We start from the raw sequence: 23,169 nt of genomic DNA, 5'->3' as shown, positions 1-23,169 counted from the left end.
TGCGGGCCTACGGGTTTACAATTTTCAAAATTTGACAGAAGTTTTAGATTGACTTGTCCGTAAATCCGTACGATTCCGTAAGAAAAGAGATGTATGCGTACGGGCATCGTATGGCAAATGTGACCTAGGTTTAAGAAACGGATTTAAATACTGATTTTGAAACGTTTTCCCCATACTTCCCTCAGTGTAAATAACTAGTGCGCGATATTACACAACTTCAGAGTCAGGTGTTACAGGAATTGTAGTCCTAGGAATGAAAGTCCGGGGTCCAATATGATTAGTACATGTTAAGGTTTAACCGTTGGGGTAAGTATATTGGACGAATGTCACCTGTAACAAAGCAAGGAGCAAAGGACTACGGTTCTTTGCGGACTTCCATTCCTGTCACACCTGTCCTGACAGTCAGCCCTTCAGACTTATACAACTGATGGCTGAGGACTGAAGACGGCACAGGAGTAGATATGTCTTCCTGGTTACGGCTGGAGTGTAGGTGTTGGGGATGCATGTCACCTAAGCTGATCAAACTCGTTTTGTGCGGAATCTTTATGTGATTCAAGCATTGTCAGAAAACTTTCTTATATCTTGAATCCCTCGGTTGTGTTGTTGGTGTTATTTTTATTATCCTATTTAGTTATCTTATTATTTATTTAATTATCTATTTATTTATTATTATTATTTATACATATTCAATCAAATGACATTCACGAAAACGTGGCAGAGCACAGTTGAGTAGCCTAGATCCCGTACACGCATGCACAGTATACTACAAAATGTGAAATAGGCGTTATTTGACAACATTGAAATGATCGATCAATTGTCCCCAACCTCCAAAAGAAGAAAATGTCACATACACGGAAGTGTCGTGATCCGTATAAGCTGTTGTTAAATGATACACTGCAGCATTAGAATAATCGATTTCATTGCGAAAAAGTAGTGCTTCTTCATTATTCAACACGCAAATAATTGATATCTTTAAAAGATCTCGTTTTAACAGTTCAATATGGGAAACGTTTTTTCAATCTTGTAATTGCCGTGATATTACAAAAGGGGATATTTTCACAATTATTATATCTGCAATTTTAGACGCATAGCCGACAATTATTTAGCATAAGCTAGAATTCTTTGTCTCCGTTAGATCACACCAGTCTGAAGAGGGTCTCCCAGCAAGTTAGCTGAGAACTCATGATGAGGAAAAATTCCAGCCTGTGCTAAATGATTATTGTTTATGATTCAATTACCAAGCTGATTAACATATTTTCTAATTTAAAACTAATATATTTTATCAGGATTTACTAATAGGCCCTATATTTTATCAGAACTAACTATATCAAGGCAACTATTAACCGTTAAACGCTTGGTAAAGGGGCAAATGTTTGCCACATATACAAGAAATAATGCGCTTTCTTATTGGTAATGGGATGTAAGTACACCAATGCATTGAACGGGTAAATTTATTTAATGTATTTGCATACTTTCCGATGACATTTAATTGCCATTTGACGCTAATGGCGCGAACACAGAGCAACAACTTATTACAAGGACCAGTATTACATAAGTCTTTGACCAGAGAATATTGTAAGGTGTAGAGAGAGAAATCACTGTTATCGTGTGATTACGAACGAATACAAAAATACACATGTAGTGTCACTGATAAGTTAAAGAAAACCAATGGCCATCCGTCGGGGACGTAGAGGGTCTCATGACCCCTCTTAGCCACGGGACCACCTTTTAAAGAAGTCATCCGTTTTCTCAAATCTACAAGCAGTAGAGTTTTTACACCCACCCCCTTCGGAGAGTATAAGGTAAAAAGCTAAAAATGATGACCTTTGACAGCAATTTGGATCATCATTTTTATTAGAGAGGGTATTTAGCCCCTCCTCCCCCCCCCCCCCCCCAACGTACGGTTTGTAAATTTGTGAAAGTGGTGATAAAAATGGATGACTCCTAACTTGTCTCCCTTCACAAGAATCAGGGACCCAAGATATAATCAGCTAGGGGGTAAAGATACTTACCACCCTAACAGCTTTATTAGGCGTGACAGATATTTAAGCCGGTTAAGTTGACAGCAATTTAGTGAGACTCCCCATGGAGATAAATCGATCCAAGTATCTGTGGGAATGGCCCCTCTGTTTCGTTTTACGTCACCCTTTTTTTTTTTTAGTTTCATCCTCACGTTAATTAAACAATTCGTGGCATACACATCATTCCACTCCGCCCTTACCTTTGGTTTCTCCGATGTCAAATTCAAAGAAAATTAATTTACTAAAATGATCAATTCCGCCTGTGCAGGATATTGCAAAACATGTCTGTTAAACTGTCATCAAAAGACATCATTTTATTGGCTCATATCAAAATGCACAAAGACAAAAGCAGGAAAAGGCGTCGGTGTTATCACGATGAGCCGTCAAACTTATTGCCGCTCTGTTCCGTTATTAATTTTCAATGCAATGCTTCATCCTCTGTGAGTGTGTATTCATGTTGTACTCTCAGCGCCTAGATTATGTTTTTAAAATCCCAAAAGTGAAATGTATATACACTGTACTGTGCAAACAATTTAAATCACGTCAACTCCATTTTATATCTATAAATAAAAAAAAATACTCATTACGGAATTTGACAATGTTTCTGTCTCATGTTCATGTAATTTTACAGCTAGATTTTGTTTTAGAATTTTTTGCACCTTTTCGCCGTGTAAATTTTCATTAAATCCCAGCGAGCGTATTACGTGATATGTGATATGCGCTAATAATTGCTGCTTACTTTATTCCAGAGCTGTCATGCTATCAGTGAGAAGCTAGGATACTTGGTTGACGTCTTGTCTGTCTTATGAAAGTGCAAGCCGCATTACATGAATGTCAACAGAAACCGTGCGACCGACGTTCACGCAAAATAACAAACAGAATTCATGTTCCTAATGAGCGTTTGCTATGGAGATGCGACGACTGCAGCTACTGCATTGACGTGATCGGTGGAAAAATTCATATTTTGAAGCAAAAGACGAATACGTAAGATTCACAAGTGTTCTTGAGACAGGAATTAAAAACGAGAGAACAGTATTGTGTTATAAAACGTTTATAATTTATTACTTAAACGTGTTGTGAAATAGCAGCCAAAACAATAACCATGCTGACTCCGCGTCGACGACTGAAATCCAACCACCTACGATGGGCCATAACCCTCACCGTTATCATCGGGATTTTCGGTCCTTTTTACTTAATTTTCAAGCAAGACGATGTGGGACCAGTCAGTTTCTCCGAGAACCACATGCAGAGCTATTCCAATGTCGGACGATCTTTACAAGACGTTCACAAACAACCGCAAAAAACACGGACCCAGGAACCAGCGAAGGGGAAGAAAAAGCATCGAATTCTTGCACCGGATAAGTTTATTCGCCCTTACGCTGCAATCGGTGGGATATTCAACAGTAGCGGAAAAATCGCCGAAGTGGCAGTAACCCTAACTACCTCACTCGTTTACTCATTTTCCCCTTTCGTTGAGAATAAGGTGAAGAAAATATTTCCGGATCCCGTCCACCAGAACGTCTTCTACGCCAATAGTCCTGCCATTACTTGGCATAACGACCAGCTGGTGACCGTGTTGCGCATTTGGCTGGAAGAAGAAAGATATGAGAAAAGAGAGAAACCGTACAACTTCTTTGCAGATAATTACTTCTACACGCAAAACTTCGATGAAAATTTCAAGCCCCTCACGAACGGTTCTCTCCTGGGGATACCCACAACCAAGGCTTTTGGGTTTGGCGATGGTCCCATAGAGCCGAGGATGTTTAAGGTGTATGAAAAAGACGGCAAGGAGCGCTTGTTCGTGACTTTCAACACAGCCGTGTACTTTAAAGACAGAACTGTGATAGATTACACTATGTTTTGGGACTTCGACAACAGTGAAATTATTATACCACGTATCACAAACGGCGGAGTCCAACCGACCAAATATGGCATGCCGCGTGACAAACACTGGGCAGCCTTCAACTTGCACGGACAGCTGCACTTCGTCCACAATCTCGACCCTCTGCGGATCCTTCGCTGTACCATTAAAGGGGTGTGCTCTTTTATTCACAAAGACGACTCAGGGAAGAACATCAAGTTCAAAGACAATAAATCACACCTAAGGGGTGGCACCCCTTTTGAACATTATAGCGGGAAATATTACGTGGGCGTGGCCCACGGGACGTTTTTCAAAGCGCCGAGCTGGAAGCGCTTCTACACAACTCATCTGGTAGTGCTCCACGTGGAGCCATTCAGAATTGTGTACGTCAGCAATGACATCTTAGTCCATCACAACATTCTCTTCAGTGTGCCCATTGTTCGAGCAAGGTACATCCAAGACCCGTTCCTCTTCCCTGTGGGTATTATTTTAGAGGATCCCGACACGCTGTATCTAGGTGTCCACATAAGTGACTATAGTAGCGTGTTGTTGCGCATGCGCGGGTTGAAGAATTTAATGACCAAGGTCATAGAAGCTGATAAAAATGCTCAGTCCACGCGAGGTCCAGTACCATGGACGCTTCAGAACTTCGTCTGGAAAGTGACCTCTTTAGAAAAACACAAACAATTTGCCACCTAAACGTGAAGTCCATTTCATTTCAAGGTTCTGTATACCGTTTGTTGGGTAAAATTATTTTTGGTTAGTAAGATATATTTTTTATAGATTTCTGAAAAGCGAAAAGTTCATGTACGCGAAAAGTTCATTCAGATGTATCATAATGTGAAGCATATGCGACTTGGATCAATCGAAATCGGTAACTGAATTACTTTTATTAGCTAAAGTAATGTCAACCCGGGTATTGGGATGAGGATATGTTTTTAAATCTCCTCTTATTACCTCCGCCAAGGAGGTTATGTTTTCACCCCTGTTTGTCTCTTTCTGTCTGTCTGTCTGTTTGTTTGTCATCAACATAACTCAAAAAATTATGGACCGATTTTGATGAAATTTTCAGGGTAGGTGGGAAATGGGTTAACTAAGAAGTCAATAATCAATCAATAATTAATAATCAGCTGCCTTGGCGGAGGTCTGCGCTCTCGGAGTGCTTTTCTAGTTGCTGTGTATCAAATTGTTAAGCACCCTGTTATATTGTCTCTCAGTCCTTCCACTTGGATGCTAGTCAAGAGTACAAAAGACCTGTGTCTGTTTGACTTTCAGCCGAGACGCTACCAGATATCATACGTGGTGTGGATTCAGTTTACAAATCAAGTGCACTTTAAGAAAAGTAATTGGGTTGAAAACCACAGTCCTCAAACTTAAGCGCGGTTCCAGACTCTAATATCTGTGTGGGCAAGTGTGCATAAAGTGAATATGAAGGTCGCGTTTAATTAAGGAGACCGGGGGTGGTGTCAAAAAAACTTAAGACCGAACTCAAAAGTCCTGCGAGTCCGGTAAACTCGCTCGCGTCTGGTTATTCGCCGAATCTGTGTGACTGTGTTCGTCTAGCTCAAAGAAAAAGACCAGGGGCGGATGGAGGCCGTCTTCTGGTTCCACCCATGCTGATAATTCGTTTGACATAGACTAGTCGCTCTCTCATATCATATATGCTATATCTTATTTATCATGCGTTGTAAAGAAGACTTGGACACAGTTATTGTAGCATAATATTCGGAACTGAATCTCATTTTGATGTACCTGCTATCAACAATTCAATGTAGCACATGTTACTTTTTTTTTCGTGTAGCAGGTTCTTGTATATTTGTAAAAACCGTCCTTACGGCCATGGGCATGTCTCCATTCTTTTCTTTTAAGTATGAATATTATTATGCGCTTTGTGCATGTTATCGTTTTGTGAAATACCAGTAAGTAATAAAAGACACTGTCTGTGATATGTTTATACAGTTCTTTATTTCATGATCAGTTTTTGCCATTTGATGTGCTCATTTAAAATATATAACTTCAATTACCTTTTATTTTAATACTGCTAGCAATTCGGCAAGACATATATACATGTACAATAAAGGTCGATATTTACAAACTACAATAAGGACGGAATTCTGTTTGGATACACAAATATTCCCTTGAAAATGCATTCGTAAACACAAATAAAATCATTTCGTTTTGACAACCAACACAGAAAGTCATTTCTATCACAGAAAAATATGAAAAGTAGCACATGATAATGTAGGCCCCAATTTGCATGTTTTCTCCGTTCTTTTCTAATGAATTATTGCTTTGAAGTAAACTAACACGTTTAGTCACTTCCTGGTATATGTCCACAAATCATTGGCGGACCCAGGGTTTTCCAGAAGGCCGGGTGGGGGGGGGGGCATTCGGTCAAGGATAAAAAATTGCCTCCGTTTGCTCGGCAAATGTACAATGTTTCTTGGAATGAGAATTAGTAATACCTCGAAAATGGGGGGTGGGGGTGGCAGAGGGCTATTGTGCGTCCTTGGGTCTGCCACTGCTTATTACTGATACATGACTGATCACTATGATTCTGCTCAAAAGTGTACAGGCCTATATGACTTCTTTCGTATCACAGACAGCTAATATTGAAGACTGAGGTCATTAAGAAACAGTACAGCAAATGCCATCGATGACATCATTTAGAGACTGAAAGATGATATTATATACAATGTAATGTAATAGCGATTCAATCCACAAGGTACTTTTTATAAAAAAAATATCACAGCTGAGCCCGGTATTGTGGTGCATACATCGGAATACACATAAATCTCGATAGCTGACATTAAAAAAAATAGAGCTGCAACTTGCATTGAAGTGGTACTGTTTATGCATCTTCTACTGCAACTTTTTCACGTCTCTGTGTTTATCGGCATTTTTTTTCTAAAATTTTCAGAAATATGTTCTTTACGACACTGGACCACGTAAATGAAATGTCGCATATTGACAAGTTATGAGACGTATGTCACCTGCTATTTAAATAAATCAAACAGAAAAGTGTGTGATCGGAGAATAATTTCGGCTTTGAGGAAACGTTTGACCTCACAAACACTAGAGGCCTTACACAAACCACCTAGGCTGCTTTCAGAACAGTGGACTGACTAGTCCGCGGGTCAAATATGGCGACCCACTAAAAGGCTTAGGCTACCGTCTATTCCGCTAATATAGAAAAGATTCCCAGTTGGGAAAGTATTCAAGTTGGTCGGCCATATTTGACCCTCGGACTAGTTAGTCCACTGTTCTCGATGCGGCCTTACAATACAGAGACAAGGGGCAGGATCATTACTTATACCAGCAGTTGTCACTTCAGAATAACAAAACCAATAGAGACAGGATGAAGGTGTAGGCCGCTGAAATCGTGGTCTTAATTCCTGAGCTCTCAGTGGTCGGTTCCCCGTTACCCGTGTTACAGCGGCTTGTCTGGCAGCAATCCACGCATTTCGTATCACCGGAAGTCGTCTGGCACTCTTCAGTACAAGAAGTCTTGTAAACACACCCTCTAGTGTAATGTGTCGTCTGCCCAGTCCTAGCCAGCCGGACCACCTGTAAAATTGTACTTTCATCATACATGTTTCTTCTATTCAGCAACAACCATCAAGAACAAAAAATTAATAAACAGAACAAATCTGTGCCATTTGCTTCGCCGATTAAGTAATGGTCAACTATAGGCTTATTTTTTGTCTTGGCGGAGGTCTTCCCTCTCTGAGAGTTTTTCTAGTATTCTTATCTTTAAACTGTACGTATATTTTTAATTTTCTAAGATTCGAAACTTCTTTTTCGTTATCCTAATTCATCTTATCAATCTTGAAGTGCTTTGATGATTGCGTATTCGGGCATTTTGATTTGTGAGGATTTAGCCCTAGCTAACTCTGTTATTTGATAGGCCAACCTGGCAAATCTGCTCGTTAGATGTACACAATTCTGTTGTACTGTTGGCCGAGTTCGGAGTTCCTCCACACGCGTCTGCGTCTGAACACTTGTAACACGTCAGCAGAGCATTTTCTGGAAATATATAATAATATAATTGTTAAAAACATTTATTTATTTATTTATTTATTTATTTATTTATTTATAATGGATAAATAGGCTACATAAATTAATAAAATTAAGACTGACAAATATTTCTTATGACAAGATCATATCAACCGACGTTTGTAGGCCTACCAAACCATCAATCCCAATCGTTTTATTGCCCCTTAATCTTTGTTTTAGTACTTACCGTTGACGGTATTTTCACAGTTGGAGCCCGGGTCGTAATTGTCTCTACACACGCACTGGTTGTCTTGGTTACAATACTGGAATAAAAACGAATGGCGATTAGAGAGTCGTGAGATGATGTAATACAAATATTCATTATGCTGTGAAGGTAACTTCAATTACAAAACAATCTCACGGATAATGTTGAACAGTTTCCTTAGCAATGGGTTTTATTTGTTTGTTAAAACAGTCTCAGAGATGGCCCCCGCGTTTTTCCACGTGATCATATTACTCGAAAATGCTTGGCATTCCCCGGTATGGTACGGCATGGAATGGCATTATGAAAACAGTGATTTGGTACGACCCAATGGGCAAGATGGTGTTGGCCCAACGTTGGCACGTTTGGCATTTGGTTGGCTCTTTGATTAGGGACCGCCAACTGAACTTCACTTTTACCAAGTAGCATACACTGTAGGTTTTTTGAAAAGAACACCAATTTTTGCCTTGAGTTTATTAGTAATGTGGGTCCTTAGGTCCTTGGTCAACTCACCCCGCGTCCGGCACAGGTCTGTCCGTTCACCTGGCCACAGCTGACCCCCACAGAGATCTCAGAGAATGAACGGCACCTGTTACTTAAACACATCTGAAAACATTAAGATCTCTTCGTTAGAATTGGAGACAATATAATATAACGAAATGAATAATGATAATGAATGTTCGGTGGGCCTTTCTAACACAGATGTAGGGGCCTATGTAGGGTAGATAAAAACTATTTTAAAGAAAGTAGTAACTGCTTTATTGTGCTCTGAGTTTTAAATGTGAGATGCCAAGTAAAATATTTAGGCCTATATTGTAATATACACACTCAAAAATAAGATGTGTCTATTCAAGAGGCAGGTTTCTACGTAAAGATAAGAAAGTAGGCTGTATTTGAAGACAAATCACAAAGTTTGCATTGTGTTTGTGTTCATTCTATCGATTATAGCCTTGTCGACAGAACATCCATGATATAAGTACTCTCTCACCCCAGTCTACATTCAGGCCCGTGGCCAGGGGGGGGGGGGGGGGTCGGGGGGTTCGAAAGAACCACCCTTTTTGTCGGGAAAAGGTCCACTCTGGGTAAAATTTGATCTAGGTACATGAAGTTTTTATGGTAAAAGGTCCAGTTTTTCAGAAAAAGAACCCCCTTTTGAAATTGCTGGCTACGGGCCTGAGTCATTGTATGAACGTACCTTCTGGGTTCCGCATTTGGTGCCATCAGCAGTGAGCCCTGGGCTGGGGGCGTCATCCCCAAAATCTGCGTCCCCGCCACTAAAAATATAACATTCAACACCAGGTTGGCCTCTCTATTCATTGCCGAGTATTCATTATTTGCTTGGTTGTCATGTATTTTCATATTGTTCAAAATGCAATGTAAAAAAGCTCTTTCAAGGGACTAAGACGTTAATCTCGTACTACTATTTCAGTGCTTTAGTGCAAACAGCTTAATGGTCTGACACGCTTCCTTGAGCAGCGAGGGGTTAATGAGCTATCTCGTGCCGATTAAGCTGATTCCACTGATTGCACTTTAGCAAAAAAAAGTTGGACCGACCCAGCTGGTACGATTTGTGAATCTGAATGCGCCCTTAGTTGCTTACTTGCAAGAGATAGTTGTTCCGTTGGAAAACGTCGTGGTGACACTGGTACCGGTTTTACTATTCCCAATAACGGGGAGAACTGCTCCGCTTGACCCAGGTATGGTGCACTGGAGCTTACCACATAAGATATCACTGAAAAGCGAATCATGAAAATTAACATTTTCTTCTTTTTTTTTAATAATCTCCCTAAATATTAAGTGGATACAGGAAATAGTCACACAGCGCGTGGAATGAAATTAGTAAATTTGGCTTTCTGAGAAGCCAATCAGCAAACTGGGGTGCCTTTTTCAACCTACAAACCACATAAGGATGGAAAATAAGTGAAAAAAATGAACGGGATAAGAAAGTTGAAAAGAAATACATATCTACATGTACTTACGCAGTCGCACACACGGTGTAGGTCCCGTTGGAAAGTTTCCCACAATTACCGTACTGGTCGCCTCCCGTGTTGACAAGATCCCAACAGGCGTCTTGAGCCTTCACCGCAGCTGGAAGATGGGGAATTCATATTATTTGTTATGTCTACGAGCGAAGACCTTGGCTCCCTGAGCAAGACAGTATTTTTAGAATGTGACAATAATTCACCATGCAACAATACGCCTTAAAGGGATAATAACTCTTCGTATGAAATCTACATTTCACAATAAAAACATTGTGAATAACTCATAGAAATATAATATATTCTGTTTTACCACAAAAAGGCAGTTATAGCTATTATTCTGATATCTGAGCTTGTCTTTAGACCACGTGACCTCCATTGACGGCTATACTCTGTTAAAATCTCTTAAGAGATTTTAACAAAAAACCAAACTTTTTAGAAAAAAAACAGGGACTAACTTTGAATGTAAAAATGGATTCATTAACCATTGGTAAGTATGGAAAAATTGTTGTTTACCCCAGGAAAATTCATTTTTTGGCCGAAACGAAGAGTTATTATCCCTTTAACGTCGCATGGAAACGGAAAACAATAAGGCGCGATACGACTTGTTAAAATGTTGTTACTTGAAGATACAGTGAGCAAAGACGTTTTTTCTGACTGACCATTGGTCAGTGTGGGCCGTGTGGAAATAAGGGCCCCTTTACACTGGACGGCGTCCTTTCTGCGTCCAGCAGTACGGCCCCATTTAAGAGTTAAAAAGTTATAATACTTTACGTTACGATAACTGGCCGCTCATAAAGCATTCACTCTAATACAAATTCAATGCTCGTGCCTCCTTATTAAGACCACAGCGATGCCAAATTTCATGGTCGCAGAAAGGACGTCGTCCTGTGTAAAGGGGGTTTAAATACTTACTGGAACCAAACAGATACTGGCACTGTGATTCGTGTGTCCGGCACTGTCCCGCATAACAATAACCCTGCCAAAGAGAAAAAAAATACGTACATGTATAAAGAGGAAAAGTAATGTCTGCACCAATACTCATTGTGGTTTTAAATTTTCATCGCAAAAATTCTTTTGGACCCTACTCAAACTGGGTGAAGACAAAGGATTTCCTGTAAAATTTAATCCCAAAATGATAAATCAACATCAAGAAAATGTTCCTAATATGGGTGAAGGGAGGGCGTCATGGTCAGACTACTGACCAGCAGCCGAACTCCACCCTACCGTCCAGCAAATGTTTTACAAAGTGGAATAAATTGTAAAATTTCAAAATGAAATTTTAAAAACGGATTTCAAAAAAGATTTAAAAGTTCAAAATGGATTCAACATTTGTCATTTCTACTCACGGTAGTTGAGTTACAGTCAGTGCCGTCAGCCAGGTAGTTATCCTCAGGACACTGGAAACATGAGAGTAGATATATTATATGATATATTATATGATATATTACTTGCTTTTCAATAATTTATTTCATGAAACAGATACACAATTAAAATGGCGAAGAAACTGCGAATTCTCTATGCATCTATATAATTACATTTGTTTCAGAAACATTGGATATCGTCTTTAAAATGTTAAAGAAGTGAGGCACGTGGGCAAAATTTTCATTTAAAGAAATTGCCATTATTATTATTATTAGATATAATAGGCCTATAAGACTAGAATGAGTATGCGTACTTTTAATATCGTTATGACTGTACCCTACCTTTATTTGAATAGTTGCGTTTTGTTCAGTGGTAAAAATATAATAAATTAAGGCCCTTATAAAAAAATTAACCTAAATTTTTTTCTTATTCCAGTGGTCATAATTACCAGATTGGAGACTCCATTGCAGGACTCTGCTATATCACATTCTGTTGCCACAGCCCGACATGACGTCCCTTTGGCTTTAAACTGAAAGCAAAAAGAAGGGTCACACATAGATTTCTCACCAGCCGTTCACAGATATGATTCTGACTAATTCATGTGATGTGCTTTGCTATGACGCCCGGGAGAAAAGTGCAGATAATTAATATACGGCCCTGGCAAAGTGTATTATTTAAATATGTTTTACGTAATTCACATTTTCATCAAATTTGGAAACGCCCTGTCGCACATATGCTATGTGTTAAAAAGAGAACTTTGTATCGCAAACACCTCGACACAGTCAGGTGGTAAGTTTTGAAAAAGTAAAGCCCCCTTTACACTGGACGGCGTCCTTTCTGCGTCCAGCAGTACGGCCCCATTTGAGAGTTAAAAAATTATAATACTTAACGTGCCGACAACTGGCCGATCATTGAACATTCATTCTGATACAAAATCAATGCTCGTGCCTCCTTATTAGACCACAGCGATGCCAAATTTGATGGTCGCAGAAAGGACGCAGAAAGGACGCCGTCCAGTGTAAAGGGGGTATAAAGCGCTTGATTGCAATTACCTGACAGTTAGAACAACAGGGACCGTCTCCGCACTGAGAGGTACTTTTTAACTTGCACCCCGTGGTCTCACAACATGGGTCAGCAGTGGGACATTCCTAGAACGTGAAAAAAATTAATTAAAAATTTAAATTGATAACTTATCCATATTCAATGAACTTTCAAGGATTAATGCATCTATGATGTTTTTATCAAATAAGGGTTACTAATTAATTTTCAATTACTCTTTGGTTAAAATGACTCGCCAAGAATTCCCGCATGAAGTGGTGACAATTATTCCCGAACATGATAGATTAATAATCATAATTTATCAGATATTTTTCTAGATCCCCCTCGTAAAATTCCTCACCGCTGCTGTACCGCAGTCGCATTCCTCTCCCTCTTCTTTAATCCCGTTACCGCAGCTCTTCTCGTAGGACGCTGTCGGGGCGTCGTTAAGACAATTCCAATTGTTAGCGTTAATGTCATCTACACTGCACTGGGTCCAGGCTAACGGAGATGATTGTCTGTATAGGAATAATGAATATATAAATTATCTAAAACACAAACATTTTAAGTGTAATGGCTTAATCAAAATGTTTCATAATATTTACCTAAGCTGAAAATGTACTGTCTATTTGTTTTCCTTTTTTTCTTTTTTTTTTTTTGTGTGTGTGTGTGTGTGTTGTGTGTGTGTGTTTGTGTGTGTGTATGTGTTAGAATACTTACAGAACAGAGCTCATGACGCAGCCTCCGGAGTGGGCGCAAGATGAGCAGGTTCCTGAGACGGAAAACAAATTTCATGAGTGTTTAAAGCGAATGGTTTCCTTTCAGTATAAACATACATTAAGTAACGTTGCGACATTCGAACAAAAGTAAATTTTATTTTAAGAAATTCGTGAAAAAACACGACTTTGCATATTATTATTATTATTATTATTATTATTATTATTATTTTCCCTCTTTTAGCACAACAATGACAACCTGTAGCCATAAAAGTTCTTTACATGAACTGTTCTGGATACCCATGATTAACTATTCCGCACGTCTGCTGGAGTTATTTATTTTGAGTAAATAATTCTCAGAGAATTAAAATTTTGGTCACCCGTGGCAATATATATATATATATATATATATATATATATATATATATATATATATATATATATATATATATATAAACTTGAACTAGTCATAAATGCTAATTTAATAAGAAATCTGTGTCCAGCTTTACTCACGTCCATCGTCGTGTGTCATGCCGAGATTGTGACCCATTTCGTGCGCCATGATGTAAGCCGACTGCTCAACGTTGTTGAAATCCTAAAATGGTGATAATGAAGATGATCAAAATAAATTAATCAATAAGCGCAACTGAAAGCTAGTGCATATATTTCTGGACTAATACAGGGTGAATAGTTTTATAAGCTATGAAGTGCCTAGACATTTTTAGTGCCAAAAATGAGAACAGTGCAAGCCTCAGGGACGTTTATTTCCTGGGCATGAACAACTTTTAGGCAATTTTATGATTCTACGAAATACTTCAAAAAAGTGTAATCCTAATGCAGTGCTTGTGAGCGTATGTTAAAAAATGTTGTAATATCCCATCTATCTATTTTAGAATTATCACTTTTAGCATAATAAATGTAGCCTATGTTGATTGCAAATTATTATTATTATTATTATTATTATTATTGAAATACTCAAGTTTAACAGTTCCATACCATTGTTATTCCACAGGAGCGTTTTGTGCTGCACATGCTTTTAAGGGGTGCGTATCCCACCGTTGATCCGGTCAAGTCAGTGCCTCTGAAATGCAGTACAGGGTTTAATTATTACTTATTATTTTATTGTGTATCTGGTGGAAAGCTTACCGTTCGCTACAGACAGATTGAATTTTTTCATCTGATGTCAAGTTGAGTTTGAGTTTAATGCAAAGTCGGTAAATAATGACGACGAGGAATATTAAGGTGGCGCAAAGATGATATCTTCATGAATAAATAAGTTCTTTACATAAGCAACTGCGCATTGTCGTAATCCAATATTTTCATAGGCAAATTATTCTCTTTGTAATGACAGAAGGCGTCCACCGTGGCGTCCTCGTCAGTGGACACAGTTGCCTTGTCCGAGGATGACCACACCTCTACGGCCACCAGGACGACCCGGACGTTCATGGTTTTATAGATCTGTAAAAAAATATAAACTTTATATCTCAATTGAACGCTTTTCTCTACCAGACCCAATATTTGCATATAGGCCTAATCTTATCTGCAACTGTACGGGTATAATGCGTTTTGCGTTATATAGTTGAAAATTTGAAAATGTCGTGAAAAAAGCCTTGTATTTGGAAGTTAGAACTTACCGAGTCCATTGTGTTCGCTAGCTGCACGGCCCTCGTCCTGATGGCGGTAATATTACTGGAGTAACGTTGGTACTGAAATAGAAAGTAATATTTAAGTTCTCTCTCTCTCTCTCTCTCTCTCTCTCTCTCTCTCTTAGACATATATCATATAGAATGTCCCCGTCCTTACTTTACCTATATGTCGTTACCTAGTTTTCAAACAATATCCAATTACGTGTATCCAGTTCGTAAGTATATTGCCAAAGTTAAACCAATTCTATAACATTTTCATTTACGTCACAGACGACCAACCAAATATAACCATATTTCAGCAGTAAAGCCCCCTTTACACTGGACGGCGTCCTTTCTGCGTCCAGCAGTACGGCCCCATTTGAGAGTAAAAAAATTATAATATTTTACGTGCCGGCAACTGGCCGATCATTGAGCATTCATTCTGATACAAAATTAATGCTCGTGCCTCCTTATTAAGACCACAGCGATGTCAAATTTCATGGTCGCAGAGAGGACGCAGAAAGGACGCCGTCCAGTGTAAAGGGGGTATAACGCAAAGACGCATCAAAACTTATAGTCAGCAAGTTTTATGCTAAGCTATCTAGGCTCTGTTCGCAACCCACTATTTATACTGAGTGTACAGCCCTGGCTACTGCTGGGCTGGCGACTCCTAATACTCACCGTCCTGTAGTCTGTCACACTGTAGAGCTCTACATATCGCGTGGACAGAGCACTGTTATAGGTGGGGATGGCGCGTTTCTGTGGAAAATATAGAAGAAGAAATTAATTTTAAAAAGATATTAGTACGACAGTCAGTAAAGGAAAATACAGTGTAGTATTACAGATTAGAAATAGCAGGATACAGAGCATGGCATTCATTTAAAATCAGTATACTATCAGAAAAAGTAAACTTTACTATGTTGTCATTTTGTTTTATCTATAACAATTCATGTCAATATCTACTTCACAAAAATCTTTGCTAAAGACCATGCAAGATATTTTAGTTCAATTATCTGTGTCCCATAGACGCAGTACATATTCAAGTGCAGGTTTACCTTGCGGGACTTGGCTTCTGTGGGCACCTTTAATATCGTGTGGTCCATTTTTATTGTTGAATTGTGCCCTGAATGATATATATGGATGATTCAGACAAAGATGACATAAACAGTGAATTATACAATGTTATGTATGTAAATTTGGGCATCCATTAACTCCTTGAGCCAAAAGTAAATTGACTAAGCAGTGAAAGAAATGTGTTATTTTACCCCAAAATTGTTCAAATTTGCTTGTAAAAAAGAGACAAATATCTTAAAAATATTGTCATAAGAATGGTTTTCTGGTAATTACCGCATTTCATTTCCTTTGGCTGGTTCTTGATGTCCGACTTCCTATAGACCACGTGATTCTGGGGCGTATCTCTCTGTCAAATGCAGGCAGACGACAGATATAAATCAGTAGAAACAGCGCCAATCTATTTCCAATTTCTAGGTATTTTTAGATATTATCATTATCATAATATTAACTGCAATTTTTACTCCAGTGCATACTGGTGAAAGTATACAGTTGGCGGATATATACACAACAAGATAACACTAGAATATAGTGGACAGATAACGCCTACGTTATCTGATAGGTTGTATTAATCGTTTGTAATAGCATATACACGAGTCCAGCAAAATGTCCAATCGGTAAGCTATAATTGATATGTACTATATCTACGTGGATCAGTAGCCCCTTGAACAGTATTGAGGCAAACTCCCTCCTGTTTATAGTTCAAATCCAGACCAGTTACACTGGACCAGTGTTGTAGGTGAACTAATCGAGAAGACGAGGAGTTGTCTTGCTCAACACGACCATGTATAGAAAATCTACATGTACTTACGTCGTCATGGATGTGGGGCTCGATATAATGGATTTCATCACCGTCATGGATCATTCCACTACGAGAAAAATTGACGCATGAATGAATGAATGAATGAATGAATAATAAAAAAGTAATAATATAGAGTAAATAATGAACATAATAACCAAGACTATTGCGTTTTTATGATGTTCTCATACTGTCTTCTTAAAAATTTGGATGTAAAATACGATTTAAACCAACATCTACTCACTTTATTCCGCGACACGTATGGACGACCACATTGGACTCGTCAATCCCCCGAATTTTACCGTGGTAGTAGCATCTTTCCGGGTGAAGCTGGAATGGCATGTACTCATTATAATAATGTTATGTTAATAAAGTAATAGTGTTTTCATATTTCAATCACCACATGTAAACGATCGCGATTTGCTGCTAGATGTAATGGAATCTCTCAACTGGTAACAATAAATAATATACCAATCTTTAGAACAGTGTCGGAGGTAATTACTATATGATACAAAACTGATGTAAAACTTCTGGTCGGAAGGCGGACGGTCCATTTAAAATCATGACTGTGAAGATTAACAAAAGTGCATGGACACTAATAAAAAATTATATACAGTGAGTATGAGACAAATTAAATTCACCTTCTTTGTCCTTCGTTGACCTTCACTATCAAAGGTCACTTCTATAAATCTATCGGATAGAAGACCTCTGAAAATAAAACAAAATGATTTAGGTTAAAATTATGATTAAAACGTCACTCTATTGGAGTCATCATATCACGTCATCAAACTGTCAATCGCTTCATCAAACCATTAGGCCTTATGTTAGAAGATCAGTTGCTTTATGGCATAAACGGGAATATATTGGTTATTCTTAACAATACCACCATTATACTCAGTTACACAACCTGTATCAAATCAATGAACTGGGCTAAGGACATTTTCTTTCTATTGTTATATTTTTATGCTGAGATTCCGATTTCTTTAATTTTGTATTTTCACATGTATTGTTATCATTATTTGCATATATATTTACATTTTTGGGTCTGTTTCATTTGAATTTGACATGTTTATATTATATCTTATAAAGGATTACTCACGTATTCAACTCCAGATCGATTACAAAATCTCGCTCAGGAGTTCTGATGGAAAACGACGGCTGTGATAAATGAAAAACCTGAAAGATGAATACGATGTCTTGAGAAAACCGACTTCATCCATGATCAATAATCTCAAAATAATAAATATCATTATTATTATTATTATTATTATTATTATTATTATTAGGCCTACTATTATTATTATTAAAAATATTCCTCACTATCAGGTGTAACCACGAGGGAAATCTAGACATAATTGACTGACGCTGTCATGTTCGCACTGTCCTATTACTCTTGAACAGTCATCCAATTAATTCAATATTTTATGAGGACCATTGATTGGTGGATATAAGGAGTCATGATTAGCGTTGATGCAAACATGGTGTTCTCTTTATGTGTGCACTTAGTTTGGGATGATTTAATATTACAACGTAACGGCCTAGCACCTTAAATCGATCGTCAATTTACAGAAAAGTCTCACAAGTGAGAGCAGGTGAGAAAACAGATACAGATGCCACTGCATTACTTGTTCCACACTCTATAGTGAATCACTGAGGTAGTTCACATTCTTTATCCTTGTGTATTACGTCACTGAAGAATGTGAACTACATCTGTGACGTAATACGCAGGGGTACCTTGTCGTGTGTCCGGGTTGACAGGTCCCGTTTTCTCCTGTTCCCTTCCAGTCGGATAGGCTGAACGATGTGGTAGGCATGGAGGTGGCCGTAAGGGTCCTCGGATTTGGAAGACACTAAAGAAAAAGTGTTTATTATAATTAAAATGATTTACTTTCTTTGTCAGAATAGAAAATATATGTAGGCTATCGAGAATATAACATTTTGGATCACATCGAGAAGTTCTTTACCGTACATGCAGTATTGGAGTGCACAATTGCCAAAGATACTCTCTCTCTCTCTCTCTCTCTCTCTCTCTCTCTCTCTAACACACACACACACACACACACACACACCCAGACATACATACATTAATACAATGATACTATACCATTCGTTGAACTATCAAAATACCAATTTTGAAATCTATACGAGTCTAGATAACAATTCTGATATCATATTTGATAACAATTAATCTTATCAAATCGAATCCAAGATACGTTCATCTCTTACCATCAACTTTGACAATATCAGAGGCCGTCGTGAAAGACAGCGTCAACAGCACGCACAAAAGCGACACCATGTCCATTTTGGCGTCTCTGTATTTCTGCCCCAAAGTACTGAAAAGAGAGGTATAGTAAGTCGCTTTCGAAGGGTGTATAATGGACACATATTGTCACATTGCGTAAGTGGTAATTGATCCATATTCAACAACGTAGACTAACGCCCTCAAATGAAAGAAACAAAACGAGATTTAAAAAAAAGTCTATCTGAGAGGCGGGACCGGAGGAAAAGAATAGAAAACATTAAACTTTTGATTACTTAAATATATCACAACATTAACTACAATTTTGGAGATTTATACGTGTAAGTGATGATTAATGTAAGTGGTGTCCTTGAGCTAAATTTCGTTCAAAATCTTAGTCATTAAAGTTAATATCGAAGATCAGTTGGATGTGGTTAAGTGCCTGATTTCGACAGCATCACAAAACCGTACATTGATTAAAAATTGGGTCTTACCTCGTATTTAAGCGTATCAAACATTCACCACCAAATGCGTTAAGGTTAAAATAAAACGCCCTTCAATGATATATTGGCACAGTTAACTCTTAATCAGACACTGCTTCGATAACCGATATGATGCCATAAACATGAGACTGACTTTTCAATTAATATAAAGGTGAATCACTGTGGAGATACCGATACTGTTACTGTCGCATGAACTGTATATAAAGCTGATTCACGCGACATGACTTCACCCCGAGGGTGAGGCTGAAAGGGGGCCGATACGGTCCGCTGATAAAGTGGCGCAGTTCAGGTCAACCTTGTGACGATCAGGGTGAGGGGGGAATGACTGTGTCACACCGTGAAAGATTAGTGACAACCGGTGGCTAGGCCTGTTAAAGATCTTTTCAAATGGCTAGGTGCGCGATAAATCTCTGTCCTGATGTTAATTTACAAGACTGTTCGATGTCAGAAGTGGGCGGCTACTTGACGTACGCGTTCTCCGAGGTATGAATGACATTGCGGAATATTTTACTGCCTTGTTGTCCTCTCAGGGACAGCGTTGATAATACCTTTAAAAGGTTGAGGTTTTCTTCACTGCGATCGTACATTTTTTCAATACAATTATGAGGGTTACTGATTTAAATAAAAAAGGAGAAGGAAAGAAAAAAGGAAGGAAATGACGAAACTCATTTCATCACACGATTTCATCAGCTTGGCTGAATTGATGCTTCCTTCGTATTTGGGAGAAAAAAAATCAATTATTTCAGAAAATTTATAAACTCGAACTCACAATTTCCCCTAGGGATGTATTAAATGCCGTGATAAATATCAAGTAAGAATTAAACACTTTGCTTCCCCCTTTTTTCAGTAATATCCTGAATCTGCTGACGATGAATCACCAATAGGATAATAGCAGGATCTCGACCGGATCATGGGCACCAACAACGCTGTCTGTCTATTTAGAAAGTAAAAAACAAACTTGACACCCCATTACCCCGGGAGACACAATGTTTTGTTGTTAAATACACTAGCCAAGTTTGCTTTCTGTTGCTATGCCCCGTTTCAAAGACTTGACGAAAACATTAAACAGTGATATTGTTTGTTGTAACAGTGTCCCTGAGGGTTCTCGTTTTTTTAACAATGCCTAGGGTATTGTATGTTGTCGAGTCAATTGAAATTTGTGGATAAGTTATAGACCAGCTTTGAAAAGTACAGTGTATGTAAAATGTGATTTTCAATGGCTTTCTCTTAACTGAAATCTGTTGGGAGATTTTAAAGGCGATTGCAGGAAATTTCACATTTTGCAAATCATTTTAAGGATATATTCTTCAACATTTAAATGATATGAAAGAAATAATAGCTGAATAAAAAAAACGCAATAATAATGTGAAATAATGATAAGGTTAGGCTGAAATTAGCTTACAGCAAAGAAATCGGAGACTTAATGGTTCAAGCTGCACGTACTGTTACTTTATTCGGACGACAGTAATGTTCACCTTTGTGTATTGCATATATCATAATTAATAATAGGATAACACAGCAATACCCACTGACAACAATAGTGTTTTTTATACCTTCGACCATAAGGACAGACTATGTTGTGGCTATGGGCTAATTTGGAGACAGTCATATATCATCGTTTCCTTCTCTCTCTCTCTCTCTCTCTCTCTCTCTCACACACACACACACGCACACACACACACACACACACACACACACACCACTAATAAGAACATTAATTAAAAACAACTTCAAACAATCTCTCAAAATATCGCATCGATACCTATTACCCCAAAGCCACAACGTTGCTATGTTTGACACAGGTAGGAGTGGGACATGAAAATATCTAATATTTTTACTTCACCCTGACGCGTGTATTGACCGGTCAAGTTATAACATATTCAGCGTGCTGTTTGTTTAACGCAGCAACCACTTCGGATGACGTAAGACCGTCCTTCGCCATCCGCGGCTACTGTGTGCGTAGTATTTTGACGAGCTATATGTACCGGTGTTTACAGTATATATCATCAAAATATTATTGTCATTTTCCTGATCTTTTAAATTTGTTTCTGTATTGCAATGGTTGTTAAGGAAGTCATCAAGGCAACTGCTGGTTTATTCCATATGCGCAGCTAAAAGGCCAAAACATCTTCTTATGTTTTTTTCTAAAAATATTTGGCTTAGTACACGTGTATAATGTACATGTACAACCGGGGGGGGGGGGGGGGGGGGGGGGGGAGGCATTGCTATGTTGTATTTCACTGTAAACTTACAAAGACACCCATTAACCAGAAGTAATCGTTATTCCAGTATACGTGCTAGTAAGAGGGAAATATCGGTGTATTATAACTAATCTAAATCTATACCTGAAGTTAATTTTTGTCCGCATTGAAAAGCGGAACAGTTCATTATAGAAACATATTGTCTGCCATCAAAAACGGAAATCAGAAAGTTGCCAGAAGCACATACGTACACGGCGTTCAATACTGTATTCCTGCATTACACACGATTGTATTCAGCTTCCAGGCTTCTACTGCAAAATTTCCTAATGCAATCCGTCATAAGTATTAAGTATTAGGGCTTGTTACACCACCATTTTACCAAGGATTACATGATATCTGTTAAACTGACAACATAAATATTGCGAGAGCACGAGCGCACATGAAGACGTTTATCGGTGCGTAAAGGCACGAGTAAGTTTTTGGGAGTGTGTGTGTGCGTGTGTGTGTGTGTGTGTGTTTGTGCGTGCGTGCGTGCGTGCGTGCGTGTGCGTGCGTGTGTGTGTGTGTGTGTGTGTGTCTCAGTGTGCATATGCTGGAAGCTGGGGGTATTGCACACGTCTGTATAAGTGACATGGTCAGCGTATGATAGTATTACGCCTTTGTAAATCAATCAAGAGCATGTATAAAACGGGTATTGATTGTCTACTGGTAATATCCTCTGATGTGAATTGTGTATCAGTGGCCTACCGCACCCAACCTTCTCTACATGGAGCTACAATGCCGGGAGGGTGTGACGATTTAAACTCACTGCGTAGAACCTACATGTATATCTTATCTAAAAAATAACAAACACACTTTGATACGGGCGGTGTGTGTGTGTGTGTGGGGGGGGGGGGGGGGGGGGGGGGGGTAGTAGTTTTACTCACACACTGTAAATAGCCGTGCTTTTAATCTTGTCTTTCATCACGATTTGAACTCATTTAAGTTGGATCTCACCGTGTAAGATCTTCGTATATACAACATGTAAGACAGTACAGTATTTCAAAGTGTGGGCAATTAAACGCATGGGCAGATTGACACATGTCAGTGACATTTAAGACGTAGGCCTACCTTTACTCGGATCTGATGTCCTGCTTTCGGTCGCCGCAACTTGGACGTGTTAGAATGGATATAAACGTATTATTAATCCTGTAGCGGCTTTAGTCGGGATCAGTTTCTAATATCTATTGTTGTCAATACATCTCTGAGTTTTGATTTGGTCGCCCCCGTGTCACTGTATATCAATGGTACCCTGTCAGTACTGACCTTGGTACATTATTAAAGTCCCGTTAACTACATGCTAATACATCGTACCACATCACTGTGCTATTGTGCTTCTATGTATATAATAAACCCTCCACAACAAATACAGTGTGTCGTGTCGGTTCAATAGCTTTGAACATATCGTATACAATTCTATTGTTCGGGGACTGAGGTAAAGCGAAATAATGTCA

The 23,169-nt window shown here is 38.6% G+C and overlaps 2 protein-coding genes across 4 annotated transcripts in view; one reads left to right on the top strand and one right to left on the bottom strand.

The window, feature by feature from the left end:
• LOC106165762 (uncharacterized) overlaps positions 1 to 5,836 on the top strand; it is a 7,490-nt gene extending 1,654 nt beyond the window's left edge. For both annotated transcript variants that reach the window (XM_013544117.2, XM_013544116.2), the window contains exon 2: positions 2,771 to 5,836. In XM_013544117.2, coding sequence (XP_013399571.2) covers positions 3,124 to 4,581 — 1,458 coding nt within the window. In that variant the 5' untranslated portion in view covers positions 2,771 to 3,123 and the 3' untranslated portion in view covers positions 4,582 to 5,836. The remainder of the gene's footprint in view (positions 1 to 2,770) is intronic.
• LOC106165747 (zinc metalloproteinase-disintegrin-like jararhagin) lies at positions 5,828 to 23,169 on the bottom strand. 2 transcript variants are annotated; one of them, XM_087017214.1, is made up of 27 exons: positions 22,787 to 23,169; positions 18,960 to 19,066; positions 18,468 to 18,583; positions 17,833 to 17,909; positions 17,375 to 17,441; positions 16,978 to 17,063; positions 16,746 to 16,803; positions 16,211 to 16,283; positions 15,919 to 15,986; positions 15,545 to 15,622; positions 14,873 to 14,944; positions 14,524 to 14,696; positions 14,235 to 14,319; positions 13,752 to 13,833; positions 13,243 to 13,294; positions 12,884 to 13,040; positions 12,537 to 12,632; positions 11,933 to 12,013; positions 11,469 to 11,519; positions 11,035 to 11,098; positions 10,120 to 10,228; positions 9,741 to 9,872; positions 9,336 to 9,414; positions 8,654 to 8,746; positions 8,126 to 8,201; positions 7,796 to 7,908; positions 5,828 to 7,449 (listed from the first exon to the last, which is right to left on the bottom strand). In XM_087017214.1, exons 2-27 carry the CDS (start codon positions 19,033 to 19,035, stop codon positions 7,213 to 7,215), a joined length of 2,451 nt encoding a protein of 816 aa, XP_086873340.1. In that variant the 5' UTR covers positions 19,036 to 19,066; positions 22,787 to 23,169; the 3' UTR covers positions 5,828 to 7,212. The 2 variants fall into 2 exon arrangements, with proteins under 2 accessions (XP_086873340.1, XP_086873341.1); XM_087017215.1 differs by lacking the exon at positions 22,787 to 23,169 and adding an exon at positions 19,467 to 19,653.

Source organism: Lingula anatina, chromosome 7 (assembly GCF_051362555.1).
Source record: "Lingula anatina isolate TDL-2025a chromosome 7, LinAna3.0, whole genome shotgun sequence".
Classification (NCBI taxonomy): domain Eukaryota; kingdom Metazoa; phylum Brachiopoda; class Lingulata; order Lingulida; family Lingulidae; genus Lingula; species Lingula anatina.
This window is presented reverse-complemented; position numbering and strand designations above follow the sequence as displayed.

Coding starts and splice junctions, on each gene's coding strand:
- LOC106165747 (XM_087017214.1), bottom strand. CDS start 19,035: ATGGACATGGTGTCGCTTTTGTGCGTGCTGTTGACGCTGTCTTTCACG. Junction 14,945..15,544: donor GTGTGACAGACTACAGGACG/GTGAGTATTAGG, acceptor TTTCTATTTCAG/TACCAACGTTACTCCAGTAA. Junction 14,320..14,523: donor GACAATGCGCAGTTGCTTAT/GTAAAGAACTTA, acceptor ACTGCATTTCAG/AGGCACTGACTTGACCGGAT.